Source organism: Oncorhynchus tshawytscha, linkage group LG13 (genome assembly GCF_018296145.1).
Source record: "Oncorhynchus tshawytscha isolate Ot180627B linkage group LG13, Otsh_v2.0, whole genome shotgun sequence".
Lineage (NCBI taxonomy): Eukaryota > Metazoa > Chordata > Actinopteri > Salmoniformes > Salmonidae > Oncorhynchus > Oncorhynchus tshawytscha.
The window spans coordinates 63,789,012-63,816,141 of record NC_056441.1 but is presented as its reverse complement, the minus strand read 5'-3'; the positions used below and the strand labels follow the sequence as shown (position 1 = coordinate 63,816,141).

General features: G+C 43.6%; 1 protein-coding gene across 6 annotated transcripts; it reads right to left on the bottom strand.

Moving 5' to 3' along the window:
• Nucleotides 1–54: 54 nt before the first annotated feature.
• LOC112246909 (clustered mitochondria protein homolog) lies at nucleotides 55–26,160 on the bottom strand. 6 transcript variants are annotated; one of them, XM_024415506.2, is made up of 27 exons: nucleotides 25,798–26,160; nucleotides 20,012–20,202; nucleotides 19,559–19,730; nucleotides 19,239–19,382; nucleotides 18,878–19,017; nucleotides 18,134–18,288; nucleotides 17,757–17,882; nucleotides 17,373–17,520; nucleotides 15,396–15,488; nucleotides 14,732–15,166; nucleotides 14,240–14,499; nucleotides 13,560–14,092; nucleotides 12,294–12,395; nucleotides 12,096–12,196; nucleotides 11,746–11,898; nucleotides 11,462–11,524; nucleotides 11,034–11,299; nucleotides 10,802–10,886; nucleotides 10,439–10,592; nucleotides 7,320–7,459; nucleotides 7,128–7,208; nucleotides 6,889–7,014; nucleotides 6,576–6,697; nucleotides 6,339–6,432; nucleotides 5,548–5,682; nucleotides 3,152–3,225; nucleotides 55–2,997 (listed from the first exon to the last, which is right to left on the bottom strand). In XM_024415506.2, exons 1-27 carry the CDS (start codon nucleotides 25,925–25,927, stop codon nucleotides 2,856–2,858), a joined length of 4,365 nt encoding a protein of 1,454 aa, XP_024271274.1. In that variant the 5' UTR covers nucleotides 25,928–26,160; the 3' UTR covers nucleotides 55–2,855. The 6 variants fall into 6 exon arrangements, with proteins under 6 accessions (XP_024271274.1, XP_024271278.1, XP_024271275.1 ...); XM_024415510.2 differs by having other exon boundaries at nucleotides 13,644–14,092; XM_024415507.2 differs by having other exon boundaries at nucleotides 18,890–19,017.
• Nucleotides 26,161–27,130: the final 970 nt, after the last annotated feature.

Below are 27,130 nucleotides of genomic sequence, written 5' to 3'. Positions count from 1 at the left end.
CCATGATTTGATGATCCATGGAAGAAAAAAAATAGATCTCTAGGCAGACAAAAGCATTTTTGATCACTCTCAACGAGTTTATTCTATCAGAAATGTCTAAGTCTCAAACAATAGACCTCAGGGTTTCAACAAGTTCACCAATGTTCATCAAGTAGCAGCCTTTGCAATTTTTCAGGTTCACGTCATCATCAATTCCATCAAATACTTGTTTATTTTGCTTCCCTCAAAGTCAATCGAATGAGAAACATATGAAATAGTTACACACTAGCCTGGACATATGCATTTGAACATCCTTATGGGACAAAAACATTTTCACATTAATAAAGCCTTTTCATTTGTTTCTGATGGTTCCAAAGGAAGTACTCTCTAGGTGCACCGCCCCATGGCCACTAAGGGTACTGCAAGCCAGGACTGACATTCATAAAGGAGGAAGTTGAACCTGAGGGGAGGAAGGAAATGCAGATACACTTCAAAAAGGAAACCAGTGATGTCCCTATGACAAACATAAATAGAAATGAAACCAAAATAAAATTAAAATAACATTTAAAACAAGCTTTGAAGGGCTGACAAGAAAACAATTAACACCCTGGTTCCATTTCGAAGCATAAATTAGGCCCAAATCACATACCAAGTTCTATTATTGTTCCACAAATTTTTTCAGGAGCATAATAATCAAGAAATTAATTATAGTAAGTGTTTTTTCCCCTCTCTCTTTGTGACACCCTTTTACTTACAATGACAGCTGTTTGTCTTGCAGCAACACAACTGCAGCACTTCAAAATAATTAGTTCCAGCATCTTCTATATTGCTTTAGTCACTTACATTTAGACAGCGCAACATTTTTAGAAAGAAATCTGCAAGGGAGGGTCGGTCACATTGCATGTACACAAGCGCACACACACCGCTATCAGTCCTTTTTGGTATATTGAAACAGCCTTACTCAATCCACTTTTGGTGGTGCTGTGTTTAGTCGGTCTAATCTATCAAATGATAGGGTGAAGTTTCTCACAATCACTTCATATGAGCAGATTTACAACATTGCTGGCCAAGAATGTTACATAAAAGTTTATATTAGCGGTCCCATGATTTTACGACGGCTGAGTTTACACAGGCAGCCAATTCTGATCTTTTTGTCAATTTAAATTTAACCTTGATTTAACTAGGCAAGTCAGTTGAGAACAAATTATTATTTACAATGACAGCCTACCCCGGCCACGGCCGAATGTGAAGCAGTCTGGATTCGAACCAGGGACTTGCAGTGAGATGCAGTGCCTTAAGACAGCTGCGCCACTCGGGAGCCACCAAATAGTTGGGAAAAATACCTGAATTGGCCTTCCGGTGTCAACACAGCCTTTGTGTATCAAATATAAAACATTTGGAAGGTTGTGGCTTACCCAACCTGGCCATTACACTATGAAGTAGCAGAAGTGTTACAAACCATGGCCATATCTGATTCCTTCTCTTAAACTACACAAACATACATGCACACATTCTTTAAAAGTGGAAAAATAGAAGACTTGACACATCTAATATAAGAGACCTATAGGGTCTACTGCTCAAGCCATAGTTGGACGTTTCATCTCTGCATTTCCATCAACATTGATCAAGTACCTGTCTAAACCCCAAACACGGATTTATTTAAACATATTTTCCACTCATATTTTCTATAAAAACAGACATGGCTTAAAGGTAGACTCCGTGAAATGAGTCCGCAGCGCCGCAGATAATGCGATGAGCGAGATCCAAGACTTCGCGCCAACACAGTATCAGTGCATGTGCATGGGTTCGTGTCACGCTGTTAGTGTGTGGTAGGTACGGGACCAAAACAGTGGGTGAGTTTAGCCTCGTGCTTCAAAGCTTTTAGCTGTTGCAGAAATGAATGATTCTACCTTTCAATTAATGGATAATTGACAGACCTAAAAATCTTTTCTCCCCCTTTCATTTTGATTTTACAAAAAGATACATTTTTACAGAAAAAAGGTGTAACAAATCATTCTAAAAGACTGGTTGAGAGCACACACGCGTCACTGTTTGATTGCTGTGATAGAACAAAGCAGCCACCCACCTGGGATAAATAGAAATACAAATAGTTTGACTGACCGTAGGGAACACTAGCGAGTAAATGGATGACTGGAAGTGAGGTTTAACAATACTAAACGCACAAGAAGAGAACTTCCAATCTGAAGCCCAACATTAGAGAATATGCTGTTAATTTTAATTACTGTTTCTTAGTCTGATCTCGTTCACAGAAAAAAATATTTTTACAAAATTCCCGAGTTTTGGGACAGGGTGTCAGTTGTTATTTCGAGGCAACATGGGGCCATGGTGAAACCGGAAGCCCTAGTTGCCTCGGTGGCTCTCTTAGGATTATTGGAAGTGTTGCAGGGGTAAACCGTGGTCCTTCGGCTAAAAGTTGAAGAGGGTAAAGGGAACATTTGGTTGATGTGGAGTGGGATGAACAGTGGATAAGGCTCTGGTAATACAATGTCATGGTCGTCCTTGGTCGCTTTCACACAGCCACACACTTACTCCTTCTGTTTCTTTACCAAAGCTCGAGGCTACGGGCTTTCAGATTGAACATGGATTCTATATTCTCTTTTTATTAAATTCTCCTACCCCTGTATATACTGTAACTCTTGCTCTGTTACTCCTTGAAGCTCCTCTTATAAACACTCTACCCACTGTATACATAGATGTTTCTCTTTTGACTGCCCCAAACAACCCTTCACCCTTCTTGTTTTCATTGTTAATTTTTAGACAGCTCAGTTCTCAGGTCCACATGCTCATTCAAGGACATGGCTGTTGCATCACATCTGTTCCCTCGTAGAAAGTCGTGTGGTATGGAGGGTTTGACATTAATCAACATTAACGTCCATGGGTATTTTGTCCTCCAGCTCTAGTGGACCGTCCACAGTGAGCTCCTCCATGCTTTTTCCTGACTCCTGAAGCTGCTGCCGCCGCTGAACCTCCGCCTTCAGGTTTTCCAAGTCCTTTTGGCTGCAGAGGGAATGGGATACCACAGGGGTTAATGTTGAGCCCAGACATTTATATATTTTTTTAAAGTGGATGGAATTCCACAGGGGTCAGAACTGGGTCCTGGCACGTTTCCATTTTCAAAAAAAGAAAAAAAAAAAGTACTACTTCACTTTACCTGAGTGGTATAAAGATGATGCCGTTGATAATATTGAGCTGTTCCAGAACACTGGCCATACTGGGTGCTGTGAACTGGAAAAAGTGTCAGAAAACAACAAAATGACACACTGTTCTATGAAACTAACACCAACAACACATTTGAAAAGAAACTTGTCTGTAACAATGGTTCCTCAAATTATTGTAGGCACGGAGCAAATTTCAGGTCTGCTGAGTGCAAACTTGAACGTTGTGAACATTCTGTGCAACTTCAAGCACGTGTTTACTGTGAACACAGAGGCTCTACCCACTTTAAGTTACAGTTTTAACAGTGACCATGTAGGCTACTGTGGCTATTTGATCATAATGTAGGCCTACCAGAGTGGCATACCATCAAAAACAATGGAGAAAATGCATCCCATAACATTTTAACATGGAAATAGCCGTTCTATCCTTCAGCCTACAGTAGAAGCCAATGTGTGGTTTTCAATGTAGGCCTACAGTCCATGAGCCTTTTGAAATAAACAAGCAGGGCTTGACATTAACCTGTTTAACCACTTGCCCTTCAGACAAGGTGGCTGAAAATGGTTGTTGTTTGACCCAAGAAACCACTTCATAGAATAAAAATGTATTATTGCCATGCCATTATTACAGAGAATCAGACAAACTATGCTACCCTGTCTATTGGCTACTTAGTTTATTCAAGCCTGCCTCAAAATACAATACTGCCCCTTTAAGACAAAAAAAAGCTCTTTACCTGACTTGCTTTTCAAAGAGGTCTAGAAATGTACACGTTATGTGCTCTTGTAGGAAGCAATGATTCCCCTATTGCTGACTACAAATCATCTATAACTGGGCTAATAACTCACTAACAAGCAGAGGATATGAACAAAATGTAGCTCTCGCTTTGATCACAAAACAAGTGCATCTACTCAACCACTCGTGCTGTAAATACAGTCCAGTTCAAAGTAAGTGGTACAGATCCATATATGGCAATGGTCTGATTGTTTATGCCGCACAGGTCTGTGTAGTGTACGGGCTGAGTAAAGTGTCATTGAAATGGAATCATACTCCGATACATTCTGCCTATAACAATCTCTTGCATAGTTTGTTTTGTTTCAGTATGTTACATTGAAATTGGCTAATATTGTGTTGATTCGATCACAATTGCCACAGTAAAGGGAAACGTTGATAGTGTTATCAGGGAAATCTCTAGAACAGTGGTCACCAACCTTTTCTGAGTCAAGATCACAGAGTCAAAATGCAAGCCAAATCTACTGCTCGGTTTTGTTTTAACATGACTTAAAAAACGTAAGCCTATGCAACATAAACCAATTAAAAACAGTACTGTAGCAATGAGGTTTGTGCAGTAAACTATAGGCCTAATACATTACTACCACATATTGGCTTTGCTGTTCAGGCCATTTTTATAAATTATATTTCAACATTTGAGGTAGGCTATATGATCACACCGGTAATAGATCCGTTGCTGTATTACTTGTGAGGCACAGCTGAGTGAGCATACATTTAAATATTTTTTATTTTACTGGGCTGATGGTGCCAGCATCTGATGGTCAGTTGCAGCAGAGGGAATAGAGGAGAATGAGGGTCCCCCTCTCAACATCCCTTCACTCTCCCTTTCCTCCACTGATACTGACCAAAACGGGACACAATCTTCCAGCTGATGGCGAAACTCGAGTCGCACCGCATTATTTCTGCCTCAGTTTCCTACTCATTCATTACTGCTGCACTGCTTGTTGTAGCGCTGAGTGGAAATAGGAAGAAGACACATTTGATGGCGTATAAAAGTGTTGACAGTGCTGAGTATGAACTATAACTCACTCATAAAAACAGCAGCTCTTTTCTGTATTCATTGACAGTCTCTCTAATCATGGTTTTAAACATTTTGAAATCTCACAGTATCAACTTCGCTGTAGCTTTGTTTTATGCCTGCTATATTACTGCAGACAGTATCTGAGCCACCCAATTGGCCAGAAAGCACAGTTTGTACCGTCAGACACAGGAAATGGTTCAAAACGGCAACAGTTCGCCTACCCGGCACACAGGTCAGCTGAATCAGGTGCACCTACCGCCAACAGCCCGAGCCAAAAAATAAAAACAGAAGGATTTATCGTTTGTTTTTTTACAGAAATGTTTGGCAATCGAGTAGGAATGCCTTTGAGATTAACCAGTCGATCGCCCGGTTGGTGAGCACTCTAGAAAGTTGAGTGAACTTCAATCTCATTGTTCTCTCTGTGGGATGATATTTTTGGGTGGCAGTCTCGGGCTACTGTACGCGCAGTTTAGAGGGAACATTGGTCTGTAGATTATGCTATCATCTGGGTACAATACAAGGCCCTTTGATTTTGTCTTCGGGATAAAAACCATGAAACCATAGCTACGCCCTAAGCCACGTGCCTTGAGTGGCATGATGCTGGCGTTGGAGCCGTTCTTGTAGATCTCGTTCATGGTTCTCTGCAAAGCCACAGCCTGCTGTGTGAGGTACTTCAGGTACTCTGAGCTCTCTTTAGTCTTCTCGTGGGCCTCTCCCACCTGAGAGGGGACATAGGGGAAGAAAGTGAGAAAGCTTAAAAATAGATTGACCTCTCAACTAATATCAGTTGTTGGTAATCTAGCACATATTCCACTTTTTTGTATTTTTTTTGTACTTTTTACAGCTTTTTCGTGATATCCAATTGGTAATTATAGTCTTGTCCCATCGCTGCAACTCCCCTACGGACTTGGCAGAGGCGAAAGTCGAGAGCCACACATCCTCCGAAACACGACCCTGCCAAGCCGAAACACAAACCTTTTTCTTGACACACTGCTCATTTAACCCGGAAGCCAGTCGCACCAATGTGTTGGAGGAAACACCATTCAGCTGGTGACCAAAGTCAGCTTGCAGGCCTGCCACAACGAGTCACTAGATGGGACAAGGAAATCCTGGCCGGCCAAACCCTCCCCTTACCCGGACGACACTGGCCCAATTGTGTGCCACCTCATGGGTCTACCGGTCACGGCCAGTTGTGACACAGCCTGAGATCGAACCCGGGAAAGTAGTGACACCTCAAGCACTGCAATGCAGTGCCTTAGACCGCAGCGCACCTCGGGAGGCTATCTAGCACATATTCTTATTTCAGCAAATGTTCTTAAGCCACTTCTGAGGAGAGGACGTGTAGAGCTTTGTGTACTGTAGCTGTACGTCTTACCTGGTTTTTGTAGATGGTGTAGCCCTCCTTTTCGTGCTGGAGCGCAGAGCGGAACTCCGCCTTGCTCTCGTAAACCCTCGCAACCAGATGATGACTGCAGAATTATATATACAAATAATAATAATTGCATTAAATCAACTGAAGATAAACACAAACTTGAGTTTAGAATAGGAAGTAAGTTAATATACTGAAAATTATGTTCAGTCACTCAAGGGAATAACTCTCCCTTGTCCTTACCTAAGGGCTACTTTGAGGGAGCGGGGTCCGTGGTATTTGGAGTTGATGGCCAAGGCGTTCTCCAGGAACCTCAGAGACAGGTCGTACTCCATTACTCCATGCAGCACCAGGCCAATGTTACTCTATAGGAGGAGACCCGGGACCACAGGGAGGACAAGTGTAAGGAGAACTAATTTGATAAAGGTCACACACAAACACACCTCAAAGGCTTCCACAAAATTGGTACATAACTTCAGAGTTAACGTGGTAACGCGTCCACTTACAGGATGATTTCAATCAAAAGAAAATAAATTAAATACTGTGGTCCACTCACGTCTAGCAGCGCCATCTCAGGGTGGTCCTCCCCACACACCATCAGCATGAGGTAGCGGGCACGGTACAGCAGCTTCAGGGCAGTGGACAGCTGACCGTTGGCAAAGCAGTACAGAGCCAAGTGCATCTGGGGAGAGAAAGCAACCAGAGGCACTTAGAAACAGCTAACATGGACTGGCATTGTTTTTTAATGACGAAACAAACAATTTTTTTTAAATAGCCATTTTCATGGATACATACATATTCCTGGATAGTGTTGGGGTGCTCGACGCCCAGCACCCTCTCACTCATCAAGACAGCCTTCTGTTGGTTACTGAGAGCCTGTGGACAGAGAAGACGAAAGTCAGGACTCTCACTGGAATTGCTGTGGCCATTTGTTTTCATGTGTGAGAGGAATATAAAAGTGTGTGTATCATGTCTAGAGCAGCACACCTCATGGTGGTCTCCCATGATGTAGTTAAGGCGAGCCAGCAGACGCAGGCAGGCACAGATCTCCACGTGCATGGCCCCGTACACGTTGTTGAACAGGTTCAAAGCCTCGTTGATTAACTCACAGCCCTCCTTAAGGTAACCTGCAGACAGGGGCCTTGTTAAAAACTCAGGCTTCCACAATTGTTGTACAACACAAAAGAAAGTCATGTGAACGGGTTCAGAGAGGGCACTAAGGTAAGTTGCATTGTTGAATGAATGTAGTAATGCTTCTGCATGGTTTGTATGGGTTGGAAGGAAACATTTCTCAGCCTTCGTGTGTGTGTTGCATGTGTGAGTAGAGCTTCATGTGCATATCTGTTTAGCACTAGGAGGACCTAGGGCTGTTGTGGTGACAGTATTAACGCCACACCGGCGGTCAAGAGTCATGACAGCAGTCAAATTCCAAGCTCTGATGCTGCTGATGGTCGTTAGCAGCCTACCAAACATGCTAACTGCCTGGTATTCAGCACGCTATTTCCCCTAATCACGCTACCATCAATGCTAATGTATTCAAAAATCTCAAACACTTCATGAGAGCCCATGAGCTCATGTTGCGCAACATTTCTATAGGCTATGTAATTGAGTGAGAAAACAGAGTGATGGCTGCTAATAAAAAGAGGATCCCCTCAGCATTCTATAGGCTAGGTCTACTATATTTATTCTATAGGCTAGGCCTACTATATTTATTCTATAGGCTAGGCCTACTATATTTATTTCTCAACTTTCCTAATATTAAGCACATTGTTTATCTTTACAACAGGAGTATAGCCTACCTGTCTGGCATGAAAATGAACCACAGGAAAAGCTTCCTCTATTCGCTATTTAAGTGCATAGATTACATGTATTATTTCCCGCTGCCCGCGTTTAGAGACAGGTTCATGATGATGGTCCGTTTTTTTATTTTTTTACCCCTTTTTTCTCCCCAATTTCATGGTATCCAATTGGTAGTTACAGTCTTGTCACTGCAAATCCCGTACGGACCCGGGAGAGGCGAAGGTCGAGAGCCACGAAGGTCGAATGCTTCTCGACACAATGCCCACTTAACCTTGAAGCCAGCCACACCAATGTATCGGAGGAAACACCGCACACTTGGCAACCACATCAGTGCACTGCGCCCGGCCCACCACAGGAGTCGCTAGTGCGCGATGGGACAAGGACATCCCTGCCGGCCAAACCCTCCCCTAACTCGGACGACACTGAGCCAATTGTGTGCCGCCCCATGGGTCTCCCGGTCGCAGACGGCTGCAACAGAGCCTGGACTCGAACCCAGAATCTCTAGTGGCACAACCTTAGACCACTGCACCACTTGGGAGGCCCCTGATAATGGTCCATTCGAAATCAAAACAAATTTCACACATATTATTTAGTACATGTAAAGACAATATTAAATCAAAAAAACTCTGATGGTGACAATATTAGCCTATCACTGCAAATTTCAAATCATAGTCGCACACCTAAACCATAGGCCTAAAATTTGCCTAAAACCTAGGCTACAATTTTAATAAGGTTTGTATCACAACTAAATTGGCCAAATAAATAATTAAAATTAAACACATTAATTCACTTTACAAGGGTTGTAGATCTAACTGGCATACATAAGCAGCGTGCGAGTTTCACATTTGGGGAAGATAATTGTCACCATAAAAATGCACCTTTATAATAAAAGCATTAGATGCATAATTGCATTTGCGGTCACTTTGATAATGGTGTTTTCCGTTAATGGAAAAATTCACGCTTATAGCCTACTACCATGTGTACAACACTGTGCTTATTATAATGAAGAAATAGCCCAATAGTTTATTTTAAGCTACATTTTCTGATCTGTTGCATCAGCCACATTGCATAAAAAAGTGTTTGTTGCTTGTATTAAATTTGGAATCTATCGCATCCCACAACGGTCCCAGACTATGTATGGAATATTTATTTATTGCACAGAAAAGGTTGACTTTGTACTATGGGTGATAGTTGATGTTTGTTAGGCCTACTCATCTTGTTGGCTGACGAAAAGTAAATGTGGACAGTTCTTCCAATATCTTCAATATGCGCCTCGGAATTGGATAAGGACGCAGTTGCATCCCCGATGTGTCTGTCTTAACTTGTAGCCTGTGAGAAAGACCCGATCATGTGATGGAGAGGCGCTTCGGATTGCACAGCACACTCAGGGAGAAGGGAACAATGCAGCACTCCGGGCCGCAAAATGCATGGATTGTTTTAGGGTGCATTACGGCCACAAAGGGGATGTCGACATGAAATTTGAGGCATTATCAAGTGCTTGTCAAACTGTGAATGAGAGACTATTGAGAGTACAGCCTGTGCAAAAGCAGAGCTCATGCATTTCAAGCTACTTTTTTCAAATCATTATTAGTCTCTCATCATGCAGCCTTACAATGTATTAAAAATCTAAAACATATAGCCCAACGTTTGTAGAACAACTAAAGTTACATTAATAACTCTAAATTAAGCATATAGGAGTACCAATTTCTTTGTTAACTGCCCAACACAATAGCGCCCGTGCGCACTCCCTCAAATCATTTGGAGAAAATATTTGTGTTTTATTCAGCTTTGTTCAATTGTATTCTTCATACTATAAAATAATGCCACGGAATTATAAGCAAATCTTGTCTGCCAAATGAAAAAGTGCAGCCCACAGCCATTTGGCATAGCCACATCAGGACAACTCAGAGTATGCTATTCTTTTCTTCTGAAATAGACTACATTTTCTTCATATCATGCTTCTTTAGACCTGTCGAAAAATAAATAATGGCTTGTAGGCTGTGTGTCGAAGCCAGGAGATGCTAAATGTCTTTTGTAAAATAACAGTCAATTACCGCGAGACCAACAGTTATTTGCTTGACAAATCACCAGCTCACAAAATTTTGTGACCGCCACAGCCCTAGGAGGACCCATTCTGATCCTGCCCAGCAGGACTGGTATCCACCTCACCTTGCTGGACCTTGGCCTGTCCGCATGTGTGTGCTGCATTATTAGTGTGAGTAGTACTGTATGCCTCTAGCACTAGGAGCATCCATGCCATTCCGGGCCATGCTGATTGAGGTCTTGTAGCTTCATGCTAGCCTCACCTTGCTGGACCTTGGCCTGTCCACTCTGGAAGAAGTGAAAGGCATCGGAGGCCTTGGGGTTGACGTGCTTCACCACAGGGAAGATGTTAAGGATGTCCTCCTCTGTGAAGGCAGGCTTGTGGCGACTGTCAAAGTTATACTCCTTTATCAGGATCTAGAAAACACAGGGAGGCAGGAGACACAGGAAGCTTGTTAGGAGGGGGAGGGTTAAAAACATGACATCATTAAAATACACATTCTGAATTACAATTTGACCCCTGGCACCTACTCCCTCGGCATTTCTGTAGACCTGAAGGTATTTAATAAATGTATACAATATGTTGAAAATCACACCTAGTCTAAATAGGAATTGATGGGAGTTACCTGGATGCCAGCTTTGATGGAGATTTCTCTGAGCAGGGTGATCTTCTGAAGGCCGTATTTCTCCACTACCTGGTCAGCATTCTCACTGTAGAAAGATGCATGTTTTTAGGAAAACCTACGCCAACTTTAACCCAAGCACACTCACCAGTGCATGCCGACATGGTAGCTGCCAGAATAGTGTGCTAACGTCAAGCCTACTATTGTGCAAACATCAATCCTAATTCCCACCCACCAGTGCAGGGTGAAGTTGTAGTAGCTCTGGGCCTCAGAGACTATGTTCTTCCACAGCTCACTGGGTGTCAGGCTGGCCCACGCCGTGTTGTCCCCTCCCCCTGGAACTCGGTTACGGCGTTTACGGTTCTTGCGGCGCGACACGAGCTCGTCGGCAGGCAGGTGTGCCACGGCATCAGGGAAGGAGGACAGGAAGCAGTTGAGAAAGTGGCTGACAGCAGCTGAGAGGGCCGACAACTCCACACCCTGGGAGATGGAGTACATAGTCTATTGTTCTCATATTTAATCAATTTCTTAGGGAGACAAATAAATACTTTCTATGATAAGCAAGTAGGGATACTCATTTTCATGGTGCAAAAGTACAAGGATCTGTGTCATCCTAAGTACATTATAATTATTTAACAATCATTGCTTAAAAATAGCAATCACCTGGAGGTATGTCTTGAAGATATGTTTCGCACATCTGGTGATCAACTCGCTGATACCTATTCTCTTCAGAACAGAAGAGATACAAAACCGTCAGGGAAAAAAAAAAAGCTTAATGCAGATTAATCTTTATGTATTGTCCTGCACCCTGTCCTGCAATATGTCTGCAGTAGAAACAGAACAGTCGAGAAGGTTATCATTATGCTAATAATGCTATCATTGCCCTTCATTATATTTCTCCTTAGTCAGTCCTCAAGAGCGTATGGAGGTCAGGGGTTTATGCTTACATAGAAGTGCTCCAGCTGTGCCTTGGCTGGGGTCTTGTCCACAAACTCCAGCACGTTGCCTAGGTAACGCACATTGATGCCCCTCTGGTGCAGAGCCTCAGTCAGCGTGGCTCCATCCATAGGCAGTGCATTGTGGTCCAGACAGTCCTTCACCTGGAGGGAAAGACACGCATAAGAAAAAATTAATTACCACACACAAACACAAGAACAAATAACCAAGGAAACACCAACCCACAAATAGCTAGACAGACACAAAGGCTAGTGATACAGTGAAGTAAGAAAATAGTTTGAAATATAGTTAAGGCAATGACTGCTTGTGTGTGGTACCATGTTGTTGCCCTGAAACTTACCAGAGAGGGGATCTGACAGGACACCAGGAAGGCTGCAGCATCCTTCAACAGCTGCTTCTGTTTCTGAATGTCATCCACACTGTCCTCAGGGAAACGCACTCCTGGGGGAGAGACATGGGGAGGAAATGAGTACTGTACAGCAGAGCCAGCTGCCACACAAAACCTCTCCTAAAAGCACTACATTTACCATCATCCTACCTGGCGAAAAGATGTCTGGGTTGAAGCGGATGTCGAAGGAGGTGTTGCTGATGGAACCCACGGCCTTGCAGGCGTTGAGGACAACCTCTCGGCTTTTAGGGTCTTGATGGAGACAGGTCAGGGTGCGGTTGGTGAGATCAGGGGAGGAGGAGAGGGGTGTTTTATGAATATACCAAGTTAGCTGGGCAATTCAAATCAAAATTATTTGGGGTAAGTTCCCCATAGGCACCACTATCAACTTTTGTCCAATGCCAACACACTATTGCAGATCTTAGTTGTTTTTTTTAAATTAAAAACACATTGTCATTAGAGCTATTGTCAAGCAGACAGTAGGGCCAGGGGCCACCTCCTGCTATCCCACACACATGCAATGATCACATTCAACCAGGGATTCTTTCCTTCTGTCTGGAGCATCAAACCCTTTGATTAATTGTCACACCAGCCAATGAGAAATAAACTTGACAGATGTGGTTATTGGATTGCTATCTCACACTGTTAGTGATTTTACTGGGGTCCATGCTCACCCCATAGGAGGCTAAGAACTGGACAGGAACACCTAGCCAGGTAGAGAGATGCAACTAAAGACACCAGCATTAAGTCTTCTTAGCGATACTATGGATAAATGCTCTCACATCCTGATGAAAAACCACACATATACTCTTTAAAATGGTCTAAGGGGGAGTATAAAAATATTTTAAAGATAAATACACAACGCAGAGGATGAGAGGACGAGAGTACTAAAAACTAAATAGAGTACCAATGGTCAATAGGGAATTGTCAATGGAAATAGTTGGCTTTCAGTTCAACAGCTGTTTAGAATCTGTGGAATGTCAGTCCTGAAATCAGAGCTACACGTGCCACATTTTCATTGGTCTGTTCATTGAGTCTGGAGCAGGATACTTGTTATTTGGCCACTGGCCCAGTTGTACTGCAAGGACTTCTGATTGATCAACCCCAGGCTAGGGTGGGGGGGTTATAAATTACATCCTGTTTATTTGTTCTGTGGAGAAAAACTGAGGACAGGGGAGACTTAACATCTACCTCCCAGCATAACATCTATGATTCTTCTCAAATCAATCTATTTTTGTCCCCGATTTGTTTTGGAGTCTGTGTTATTGAAGAATAATGTCAACTGCTAACAACTCACACACACACCGTTCTAAATGCAAGTCTATGGAGCAAATAAAGAGACCTCTTCTTTAAAAGCATTTCTCCACCGACTGGATATCCCCAGTCTTTCTCTACCCTGCAATGGTTTGGACGTACCGATACCGGATCCATCTTCTGCGGCTAAGGACTCAGCCAGCTCTTTGGCCTGGGCTAAGCCCGGGATACTATCCTCAGCCTTACCCTCCAGAGGGCTCTCGCACTCCCCGTTCTGAATCGCTGTGGCAACGGGCACCAATGGCCCATTGGTGGTCACCGTGGGAACCACATTATCCTCTGTAGGGGTTGCCTGGGAGGCAGTCATGGTTGTTGCTGCAGCAGAGGGAATGTCCGTTTCTGTTGATTGTTCTGCCTTGGGGGCTGCTTCTGTGGTGGTGGCTTCTGTTGCTGCTGGCTGAGGGGCATCAGTGGTAGAGGTGGTCTCTATCTGGACTGCGTCAGACTTGCCGTCAGTGAGGGTTTCTGTGGAAGTTTCTGAGGACTTGGCTGAAGCATCGGGGTTCTCCGTGGAGGGCAGGGCTGGAACGGCTGCCTCGGGGCTGTTATTCTCTGTCAGGGTGGCCATCTTGCTCTCCTTGTTGGCTTTCTGCTGCATCAGCTGGAGTGCTGCCATCTTCATGAAGAGGAGGTATCTGAGGAGTAGATTAGAGAATCTTTATTATCCGAGGCAGTAGGATATCTATTCAGTTACGTGAACATTCAAATGTGCAGACACAATCATACACTAAAGGGAACATCAAATGACCCTCGAGGGACATACCCAGGGCACCCTACAGTACCTGTGCTCGACGAAAGCCTCAATGAGCTCCTGTCGGAGGCAGGCCAGACGGTGGCGGTGCTGGCGGGGGAAACCCTGTCTCACACTCTCAGGGGAAAGCTCCTCCCCTTCCACAGGCAGGAAGTTCAGGTCGGGGGGGAAGGTCCTCAGAAGGTCCAGGATGTAGTGGCGTCCATCGTTGCCAATTATGCCCTTACACTCAACAGAGGAACACAGCTCCACGGACTCATCCTTTTCATTCAGCACATTGTGTCTCTGGACCTGGGGGTGGGAGAGTCAGTCATTATGACAGAGAGAATGTGATAACCACAGTATGGCAGGTTAGAGACACGGCAGTCAATATACGTTGAACATCTGTAGGCCGGTGCAGTGACAAAAGATATTGAAGTTTGCCTACCCTGTATTGACAAAAACATTAATCCCAAACAATTAGTAGACTTAAAAATAAACCATGAATGCCATGAAACTGGCATTATCATATAGTCTTCCTCACCTTGAGTGGTCGACTGGTCCTCTCCAGAAGTTCCAGGTACTTCCCATGAGACACCACTGTCTTCCCAAAGTCGATAGAGCCGTAGATAACGCTCTGCTCCTGCTCTCTCTCCAGAATGCCAGGGATGATCGACTGGGCCGTGACACGGTAACCCCGATAGTCCACCACCACTGTCCCCAGGGTGTACAGCCCCTCCACGTCTACGGCCCCGTAAGCCCGGACACCGTTGAGGTCGTTGGTGGGCGCAGCGTGCGCGGCAGCGTCCCCGCCCAGCTCACGATAGTGGTCGCGGACGTCAAAGCCCAGGGAGAAGAAGATGTTGTTCCAGATAAACATCTGCATACGCGTCTCCTCGCCAGGGTTGATGGCCATGACGTTGCCGTCGATCACCGCCATGGAACCCCGAGTAGCAGCAGCTGCAAAGTCACTGTGGACCTGGAGAGAGGGAGAGGGGAGGAGAGTTAGAAAGTGAATGCGTAAGGATGTAGAGTAGTCTGTGCACACTACAGGATATAGACGGAAACAGACAGTAGCATAAAAGGAGGGTGCTTCAAGAGAGAGTCGATGACCGAGGCTCACTGGAGAAAGCAAATAAGCATGAAAGAGTGCAGGCGAGAAGAGGGGAAAGGAGTTGGGCTTCAACTGCTGCTGTAGGCTGGCTCACCTTGAAGATGGCCCTCTCTCTCAGCAGGCGTTCAGGCAGGTTCTTCCGGGCCAGCTCTCTGGTCGTCTGCAACTCCTCATTCCAGTCTCGCGTCTGAATAAATAACAGAGACCCCATGTTACACTGACTCTAAAAAACAGACTATTTTTGGTGTGTGTGTACTAGAGGTCGACCGATTAATTAGGGCCGATTTAAAGTTTTCATAACAATCGGAAATCTGTATTTTTGGACACCGATTTGGCCGATTTTTTTTTTTTTTTTACCTTTATTTAATCTTTATTTAACAAGGCAAGTCAGTAAAGAACACATTCTTATTTTCAATGACGGCCAAGGAAAGGTGGGTTAACTGCCTCGTTCAGGGGCAGAACGACAGATTTTTACCTTGTCAGTTCGGGGGATTCAATCTTGCAACCTTACAGTTAACTAGTCCAATGCTCTAACCACCTGATTACGTTGCACTCCACGAGGAGACTGCCTGTTACGCGAATGCAGTAAGAAGCCAAGGTAAGTTGCTAGCTAGCATTAAACTTAATCAATCATAAATCACTAGTTATAACTACACATGGTTGATGATATTACTAGTTTATCTAGCGTGTCCTGCATTGCATATAATCGATGCGGTGCGTATCGTTGCTCCAATGTGTACCTAACCATAAACATCAATGCCTTTCTTAAAATCAATACACAGAAGTATATATAATCAATACACAGAAGTATATATTTTTAAACCTGCATATTTAGCTAAAAGAAATCCAGGTTAGCAGGCAATATTAACCAGGTGAAATTGTGTCACTTCTCTTGCGTTCATTGCACGCAGAGTCTGGGTATATGCAACAGTTTGGGCCGCCTAATTTGCCAGAATGTTACGCAATTATGACATAACATTGAAGGTTGTGCAATGTAACAGGAATATTTAGACTTAGGGATGTCACCAGTTAGATCAAATACGGAACGGTTCCCGTATTTCGCTGAAAGAATACGTCTTGTTTTCGAGATGATAGTATCCGGATTCGACCATATTAATGACCTTTGGCTCATATTTTTGTGTGTTATTATGTTATAATTAAGTCTATTATTTGATAGAGCAGTCTGACTGAGCGATGGTAGGCACCAGCAGCCTTGTAAGCATTCATTCAAACAGCACTTTAGTGCGTTTGCCAGCAGCTGTTTATAACTTCAAGCCTATCAACTCCCGAGATTAGGCTGATGTCACCAATGTGAAATGGCTAGCTAGTTAGCGTGGTGCGTGCTAATAGCATTTCAAAAGTCACTCGCTCTGAGACTTGGAGTGGTTGTTCCCCTTGCTCTGCATGGGTAACGCTGCTTCGAGGGTGGCTGTTGTCGATGTGTTCCTGGTTCGAGCCCAGGTAGGAGCGAGGAGAGGGACGGAAGCTAGCTATACTGTTACACTGGCAATACTAAAGTACCTATAAGAACATCCAATAGTCAAAGGTATATGAAATACAAATGGTATAGAGAGAAATAGTCCTCTAATTCCGATAATAACTACAACCTAAAACTTCTTACCTGGGAATATTGAAGACTCATGTTAAAAGGAACCACCAGCTTTCATATGTTCTCATGTTCTGAGCAAGGAACTTAAACATTAGCTTTCTTACATGGCACATATTGCACTTTTACTTTCTTCTCCAACACTTTGTTTTTGCATTATTTAAACCAAATTCAACGTTTCATTATTTATTTGAGGCTAAATTATTTTTATTGATGTATTATATTAAGTTAAAATAAGTGTTCAATCAGTATTGTTGTAATTGTCATTATTACAAATATTTTTATTGTTAAAAAAAATTGGCCGATTAATCGGTATCGGTATTGAAAAATCATAATCGGTCGACCTCTAGTGTGTACCTGTCCAGGTATGTGTTCCTCGTAGCCTAGGAGCGAGGTGTATGGTGTGTGTACCTGTCCAGGTATGTGTTCCTCGTAGCCAAGGAGCAAGGTGTATGGTGTGTGTACCTGTCCAGGTATGTGTTCTTCGTAGCCTAGACGGGAGGTGTAAGCGTCCTCAGCTCTGACACAGTCCATGGTGTGGTCCACCTGGGGGGCGGTCCAACTGTACACCTGGAAGGGTGTGGCTATCCTTTCAAACGGATGCCGCTGGACCCTGCAGTCAATCAGAAACTAAATTATCCATGTATCATTGCGGGAATATTTCTCAGATAAGGCTTACCTGAATGATCAAGGAAAACAACTACTGTCTGGCTAATATATTTAGCTCTTAAAAAAATATATATATATACACATTTCTGATAATGACTAATAATTGTATGCTTAGTTTGTTTTCCCCACATTACACAGAACTAATAAATAAGTGCATTGTGGTTAGCGTAGCCCAATTACCTTGTCTTCTGCAGGACAGTGAAGTTCTTTTTGAAGGCAGGGCTAATCTGGCTCAGCAGCTCAACCAACGAGTGGCTCAGGAAGCTGGGGTTGGCTGGCTTGGGGTTGAAGGTGTAGGTGGTCGACCTGGAACAACACCACCATGGTCATCTCTCATTATGGTCAACTCTCAGCCTTGGCCAGTTGACTTTTCACACAATCTTGCCAAAGCTAACCATACTGTGCTGGCTCTGATATTTTCCCTTTCACACTTTCCAGTACAGTTCCAGCAAGTGGTGGATGTGTAATCAGGCCAACACAATCCAGCTCGGCTCAGCGCAGTAGTGTGAAAACAGCATGCGGTAAGTCTAACGGGAGAAAGGGAAAGCCAGACTCACTGGTTGAGGTAAAAGCCCCGTGTGGAGGCGGTGATACTGATGTGTCTCTCCTCAACAGTCACCATATACAGGTACATCAGATCACCATGCATCTTCCTGTTGCCAGGGGGGGGGTTCCAGCCACTCATAGTCAGGACCTTCAGGCACTGCATGGGCTATAGAGCAAGAGGGGGAATCAGATATGGACATTGGAATGTGACTTGTGACTTGTGGTGTGCTAGTGTGGATATTGGAAAAGGGTCATAGAAGACTTAATCTGCACTTTATGGTGGTAAGGATGTACAGGATACAGTACAACCCAGACAGCTGATGTATGCTGGTTTTGTTGAGTGCACACTCAACTTTTAACTAATCTTACCCTTTATTCTAAAACCACATTTACTTATTCTAGAATAATACAAGTATACTAGTGCCAGGCTTGAGTAAGTCTGGCACTTAGCTAGCAAATCATTGCGAGCTATATAAAAATGGCTCCTACAAGCAGATCAAAAGGTTGGAGCTGAAGCCAGTAAACTACAAATGGACAAACTCCTTGAAGAATGTAGTAACACATTTTTTTAACTGTTAGATAATGTCATAGAGACACACATGAATCTAATCAAATGAGATGGCATTAGAATGATCATAATTAGCTTGCTGGCAACACCAGGGTTGTGGGTTTTAATTTTTACAGCAAATGTGAAATATATGTCACTATGAACTGTAAGCCTCTTTGGATAAATGTGTTAAAATCATCGTAATTACCGTCATTATTACCTTCCAGTCCTTGTTCTGTGGCTGGAGCGGCACCAGGGGGCGTTCTTTGCTGCCAGGCAGGATGTGTTCTGGAGGGGTACAGTCTATCTGCTCCAGATCACTGCCCTTCTTCTTCCGCTTACCACTGTCTGCAGAGGAGATAAGGTCACAGGTCAGACTAATGCAGCCAGACCAAAGACTTTTATAGCCTGCTACCTAGGACACAGACATACACATTTGTAGGATAAAGGTGGCTGGATACCTCAGAATGCTGACTGAAATCTCTCTCACCCCAATTCTCGCTGAACAGACCCACCCAAACACACAAATAAACAATTGGGTACGCAAACACGTGTGCACGCACACACACCTCCTAGGTCCCCGTCGGTGAAGACACTGAGGAAGGAGAGAGAGTTGCAGTCCACTCCATTGTAGGCATCAGATGGGTCCAGGCTTTTCAGCAGGTCTCTGATATGACGGACATGGATACGGGCCTCGCGCACTGTGTAGGGCTCTGGGGTGAGGAGAAAGGACAGTCATTACTTTTAATCGATGCAATCTACAGACTGTCTCCTGGACTGTAGACTCTCTAGAAAGGGGACTAGGAGGAGATTCTGCCTTCGATCTTAAACCTATACAATTTTTAGTAGGGGCTAGTGGCTGACTTGAGAACATATCACCAAGTCCTACCTTCAACTACTTTGAGAAGGGAGCCCTCCTGCAGGCCCTCGATGGATTTGAGCTCAGCAAAGTTATCCAGCACGTTGCCGTCCAGCTGCAGGGAGAAACAGGTACGATGACAGGTGTCCTCACGGTCCATCAACACCTGGTGGATCTCCTGCACCATCTCCTGGGGTGAAACCTGGGGGAGCGGGCGGGGGTTAACATCTTATAGCAATAGAGACTGATAATGTCTGGTCATACAGCTAGTCCCAATTTGGTCCCCATCTCTCCACCTTGGCCCTAACCCTTCAATGTTTGCAGATCTGAAGCCTCTGGATAGATATAAGCGGTGTGCTGGTGGAGCTTCCATCCACTATATTGCTTACACCGTACAGATCAGCAGACGTTGAAGGATTAGGCGGGTCAAGGGGTAGTGGCAAATTGGGACTGGCTGTTGGGCTGTCTAAGTATGTACTGTACCTGAAGGTCAAAGGGCTCCGTCCCGGGTGCCTGGATCTTCACGGTGAAACCTGTATCCTGAATCACAATCACTTCCTGTTCGTTAGAATCCTCCACACCGTCCGTGTCACCACCCCCATCCTGCTTGGACTCCTCCTCCGAATGATAGTGGGCCCCGCCCCCATTCATCACCACTGTGCTTGCACTGTGCCCTGTGATTGAACAGAAGGAGATACATTCAACATAGCTTGTCATCTGATTGGACAGATGGGTAGAGAGGGCATTGCCATGGCGGAGTGACACATAACTGAATTAATAAGGATATAAGCCTACAGATAGCAAACAAAGTAGTGCGTGTTGTCAGATTAGATTACTCCTAAAAGGGTATAGTCTACAGTGTTAAATCAGCGACTTATAGGATCCAAGGAGAATAGGATCCAATTAGCACAGAAAACAAGATCTCCAGCCTTTGCCATGTGAGGCAGAGGTATACAGATTACTTTGGTCTGCTTCTCTCAACCCGGAGTTCTTAACCATCAGACTCTAGTACAGAACACAAAAGTTGGTGGTTTGTTTGCCTGGTGCTTTTCACCTTCTCCACATTAGGCACCAGACTCCCAAGGTCACTGAAGAGGAACTATACTGGAAAGTCTGAAAGGAAAATAGAGCCATCCACACAAATCCTCCCCTCTGTGTGTGTGTGTGTATACATCTTCACTTCCAGAATGAGTGCAACCTCCTTGACCTCCGAAGGGGACTCACTGGCACAAGGCATTGTAACTGTGGAGACACATCTGTGTCGCAGGGGTGTTTCCCATTTACCAGAGCTAAAAATAAAACAAAAAAGTGTCACAAAATATTGTACTATTTTGAATGGTGTGGGTTGAGTTGCCAAGAGGAAAGGCTACATACATAAATAACAAGTGGGGCCTGCAGTGTGGAGGGGCTGTTTTCTCTCCCAGACAACTGCAACCAGCGCACCCTTGCTCAACGTCAAGGGTAACGCAGTGTCAGGGTTACCACGTAGAGGGGGTGGTTGGGGGAATCTAGAGTAAGAGGGTGAGCGAGAGAGAGGGCGGAGGGAATGAAAGAGTGAGAAAGAAAGACTCACCACGCTCTGAATACCAAACACAACAGCCTTGGCCAACAACTGGTCCATGCTGCAAGAGAAGATGGACTACTAAAAACAAACAAGGAGAATAGACTTGAACATATGATAGGAGCCAAGGGATAATGTTTCTGTAGGTCAGAAGGGAGGGAGGTGAAGGAAGGGATCAACTGTGTTTTTAGAAACAGGTACAGTGGCCGGTCATCCTGTCCTGTTGTAGAAGCAGACATATTTGATAAGTTACAGCAGTTACTCTGCCTCTCTCCTTAGGTGTCCTATTTCTGGCCTGATCCAAGTCACTCTTCATCTCTCCATTAATTCTTTCCTCCCTCCATCAACACCCCAGCTATTGCATTTTTCTTAGAGTTGTCACAAACAGACAGTTGGAATCCCTTCGGTCATTCAAGGTCCGCTGCTTTCTTCAAGATTCACTTTTCAGCTCAGTTTGACTATTTTTGTAACTCCCACAAAAATCCAACATGGTACTTGACTCACATCAATTTAATGAAAATGTATACAGTTTAATTGTCTCAAGTGGAATTGATGAGGTAGGGGAAGAGCCTTCAAATAATGGTGTGTATGAATACTTGCTGCCAATGCTATTCAATCTGTACTGAGAAGGAAAGACTACAAGTGTCAGGACCAAGACTACAAAGTGCCAGACAGCACTATGAAAATCATCTAGCCTAATAATTGCAAAACAGACCCACTTGGCCCTACAGCAACAGAACAGAGCACTAGGGGTGAGGTGAAAGGGTGGGGAATGGGGTCCAATATTACACAACCTTCTGCATTACTCAAAACATTTAGCCCAACTAAACGTGTTTAAGGAGGTTGAGCCTTCATGTCACTGTGTGTAGTGTAGACAGGAGAGAATCATGTCGTTGGTGACAATTCACAGATGAAGAGGGCAGCAGGTAGAGGGAAGGGAAAGCAGAATCAACAAACTGCTGCAGTACTTCGGTCATACTGGCATGCATATTCTGGCCTCGGTGGGTGAGTTAGGCCTACATATACAGATTATCCAACTGAAGGCTTTGCTTATTTCAATAAGAAATATTTATCTTAATAGTGTTAACCGAAAGGTAAGTAATATTCAATAAGTAATATTTATCTTAATAGTTGTAACCGAAAGGTTGCTAGATCGAATCCCCGAGCTGACATGGTAAAAATCTGTCGTTCTGCCCCTGAACAAGGCAGTTAACCCACTGTTCCTAGTCTGTCATTGTAAATAAGAATTTGTTCTTAACTGACTTGCCTAGTTAAATAAAAAATTCAACCACAAGACCAACCTTTACCTAGACTAAATGGAGGAAAAATGTTGATTATTACACAAGCAAGGAGATTTGATCCTCCTGAACAGGTAAATCATTGAGGGGGAGGGGAAGCAGAAGGACTCGGCAGACCAGCATTCAGTTAAACCAGTTAGACAAAACAACCCCTCCACACCCCATCCAGTGCCACCATTAGCATCTTATCTCACTCCTCAGGTTGCACAGTAACCAAACTTATCCTCATGCCAGGATACGTCTCATTCAGGGCAGTGGGTCAAAGAGTTAGGTCCCTGATAGTATGGAAAGGAAGACGAAAGAGATCAATTAGGAAAATAATAGAAAGCGGGCTACAAGAGATCAACAATCATTTTCACAATTTCCTCGAGGTGTGAATGTCTTGATCACTACTAACGTTCTTACTCAATCAAAATTGTGAAAGACCACTAGGCCAACTAATCCAGAGAGCGAGCTACCAGTCTCCATGCTGCCCTGTCTGCTGCCCTGTCTGCTGCCCTGTCTGCTGCCCTGTCTGCTGCCCTGTCTGCTGCCCTGTCTGCTGCCCTGTCTGCTGCCCTGTCTGCCCTGTCTGCTGCCCTGTCTGCTGCCCTGTCTGCTGCCCTGTCTGTGGTAAGCTGTTATATCTCTGATCAAGGTTAACCACAGACTGAGCGTTGTTCTTGCTTCGACTACAGAGGAATTCATTCCCCATCCCCTTGACATGGCGGACCTTGACATGATGGGCCTACAGACCAGGGCAAAAAGAAACCAAACAGACAGCATTTTGGGGGAGGGGGGGCACAGAGCAAGGTCTTTTTTTTGGCCAACATAGATAGATTTATTACACCACAAGATGGCAACCTTCTTTTGATAGATTGATATAGATAAGGACGGGAAAGCTTTCCTGCAGAGTCATGCATATATCTTTGCAGGGAGGTCTCATAACCAGTCAAATGAATCCTCTGTCTGAAGCATGTTGATGTGTTCTAGAATGGGTTGTTGTTTTAGACCTCAGACCTGTGGGGTATACGACAAAGCAGGATCAAGGAGTTAACTTGCCTAAATATTCTGAAATAACTTTATTTTTGAAAAAGATAAGCTTGAAATGGACATGGTCTAATAAAGAACAAGCAAATCAACAGTTATTTCAGGTTGCTTATCAAAGTTTGCTGGCTAACTCATTTGATACTACCTTGTAGTATACCTCTCTGGGTTGTGATTATGAAGGCCTGATGTTAGTAAAACATTACAAGAGATGACAAGGGGCTAGAGGGGGGTGTGGAGAGTGGACAGTGCCCTGAGGACTACAAAGGTCACCCTTGAGGAGCATTTAAGCTCCTTCGGTTACAATCACCAGCAGACCCCCTCACCCCGTTACCCTCAATCTCCTCCACCTCTCTCACCCCTGCTAACCCCCATGCTACCCCATCAGTGTGCCATGTGCTGTCTGTCACAATACTGTCAGTATTGCAGGATACACAGCTCAGTGTCTTGGTAGTTAACCAACAGGCTCAAATGCAGCCTAAGGAATTTGTCTAGTCCAGCAGGCCTCTCTTAAATGAGAGGTGAATTGCAATAGAAAGCTAATCAAGGAGGTGATCGTATCTTGAAGTGCCAATAATAGGAAAGTAGTTTAGGGGTCAATTATTTTGTTGGTATTGATTACTTAATACCTATGGAGTTGTGAATGAATCTTGTCAATAGCTGACAAAGGTTGCCAACATACTAAAGCTCTATGATGGACAAACACTTTGTCCATAAACAAGAACTTAAATTCACTAGAAGTATGACGGTATGTGTGCTGCACATACAAATCTCTAGTCTAGGTGAAGGCTAGCCATTAAAAATATGCTTCTCATCTTCCAACAAATACTGATTGGTACATAAAGGTTTTGTTTATGTCTCAAAATCATTTGCTGCAAATGCAAATAATTGATGAAACATAACATAACCTACAAATACCTGGAATTAAGAGTTGTATTCTGATACAAATGACATGTTATTACACATTACAGTCACTGGCTGTGACACGAGTCCCTACAATCAATTACAATCAGTACAGTTGTTGTGCAATAACTGTGACAATGAGGCCAATTCAAAGTGTGACAGCTGAACTAACTATATTGTGTGTAACGTTATAGTCGTGGCAACACAGGCGTCTATGCATGCAACTCAAGGTCCTGTCAAATGTGACACCGAAAGCTGTGGCATTGTCGTGAAGGCTGCATAAGGTTGTGTAATTTCAACAGTGGCCTTACATTCACCAAACCTATACCAGTAGTGCGTCATGTGACTTTCTCGATCATCAATACTTTATATATGACGCAAGCGATCGGTGGCAAGCCATGAAAATCGGTTTGTTTAAACGACACTTACCGGCTATATGACTCAGAATGTCTCAAGAATAACCTTCTCTCTCCGTGCATGCACCATGACTTTTCTCAAAGGGTCAGCTTCCGCTTCCCGGTCGAGGAACAGCCAACCTCTCCGGTTCTGAACGGGAGGGGGGATCGGGAAGGTATCATGCCAACTAACGGGGACGTTGGTGATCTAGTCACTTCGATATTACTAGGTCACAAAAATAGCATGCATTTGATGGACTAACTGGGAAAAAAAGTAGCTTATATTAATAGAAAACGGCGTGTGAAATTACTTCACATCGATTAGAACCCCTCTATTATCTTGAAATGTGCAGTTCCACTGAAGGTGACCTTCAGTCCATTCGTTCTTTCATGCAGGTACAGAACAGCTGTGGTCCCATGTGCGTTAGAACGTGGGGTGCTCGCACCACATTGTTAAGATAGAAAGTAATATAAATGTGATTATAGTGGATACAATTGTATCAGCCATTGTTCTACAACAAGTCAGCATCACCACAAGCTTGGCTAACTATTTCGAAGCTAGCTAGCTAGTTGTGTGTATCAATGGTTGTGCCTTTGTTTGGCATACAGCCAGTGAGCAAACTACTTAGTCGAACAGCTTATCTAAATAATTCTAATAGTCATTTGATTGTTAGCTAAACCCTCTTGATATGGCCTAAGCTAACCACTTAGCTACATGTTAACGTTAGTTTAGCCAACACAACAACTACTAGCTAGCAAATACAACAGCTCAAGCAAGCTGTCATTGTTGAATTGACACATCTTGGTTGTATAGAAAACTGGTTTGAATACTGAGGCCCATTACTGCATTTTCAGCTAGTTAGCTAACAGACTAATCAACGCATTGACAGATGAGATGACTACTTTGAATGAACTCTACATGTGTGTAGCTAGCTTGCTAACGCGGTAATTAGTTACTAGCTATGTGCACAATTTCATAACTTTCAACCGACGCCGCTAGCATTACGATACAACTTAAACATTTTGCATGATAGTTAGTCTCTACTAGCAAGTTAGATAACTACGTAACGTTAGCTAGTTACTTACCACACGCACAAGGATCCTTGTTTGGTGCCTTGGTCTCTTGGTGGTCTGGCGTTTCTCCTTCTGCAAGATCAACTGTGTTAACATTACAGTTGGGTACTGACGCCTGGATGTCATCTGTCTTGCTCACCATTATTTGGCAGTCAGTGTGGCAGCTAGTTAGCTTAAAGGTGGCAACAGAAATATGTTGCTCAAAATTGCTATGTTAATCTGTGAAATGCTTCTTCTTAGCTAACGGGCTAGCCAGTTACATGCAGAGGGTACGATCTTACGAAAACAAGTCTACATAGGAAGGACAGTCAAAGCTGGACATGGAAAACACGTGGTTTCTCCTCCTCCTGACCCCTTTGCCTTTGCGTTGGTTCCCACCCCCAAAACGTCTGGCTACGGAAAGCGCAATGTGCCGTTTTTTTATGAACAGGTGCCCATATAGGATCACAAAATTATAAAACTTTATTTTGGACAGGTGCTCTGTATTACTGGTATTAGAAAATGTTGACTTTTTGTATAACATCATTATTTGGTTAATATGGCTATAGGGGTGTGCAACACTTCTCAAATCAAATTGTACTTGTCACATGCGCAGAATACAACAGACCTTACTGTGAAATGCTTAATTACAAGCCCCTAACCAACCATTCAGTTAAGAAAAATAAGAGTTAAGAAAATATTTACTAAATAAACTCAAGTTTAAAAAAGAGCAACACAGTAAAATAACAATAACGAGACTGTACAGGGGGTACCGAGTCAATGTACAGGCACTCAATATCAAAGCTGGTGAACCAGGGATTTGGGACTGAATACATTTACCATATTGACCTACACTGCCGATAATGTTGTTGTTGATGTCTATAAACACTTATGTATGTATGTGCATACACCACCGTTCAAAAGGTTGGGGTCACATAAAAATGTCCTTGTTTTTTGCCATTAAAGTAACAAAAAATTGATCAGAAATACAGTGTAGACATTTAATGTTGTAAATGGCAATTGTAGTTGGAAACAGCTGATTTTTAATTGAATATCTACATAGGAGTACAGAGGCCCATTATCAGCAACCATCACTCCTGTGTTCCAATGGCACGTTGTGTTAGCTAATCCAAGTTTATCATGTTAAAAGGCATTAGAAAACCTTTTTGCAATTATGTTAATACAGCTGAAAACTCTTGTGTGATTAAAGAAGCAATAAAACTGGCCTTCTTTAGACTAGTTGAGTATCTGGAGAATCAGCATTTGTGGGTTTGATTACAGGCTCAAAATAGACAGAAATAAAGAACTTTCTTCTGAAACTCGTCAGTCTATTCTTGTTTTGAGAAATGAAGGCTATTCTATGTGA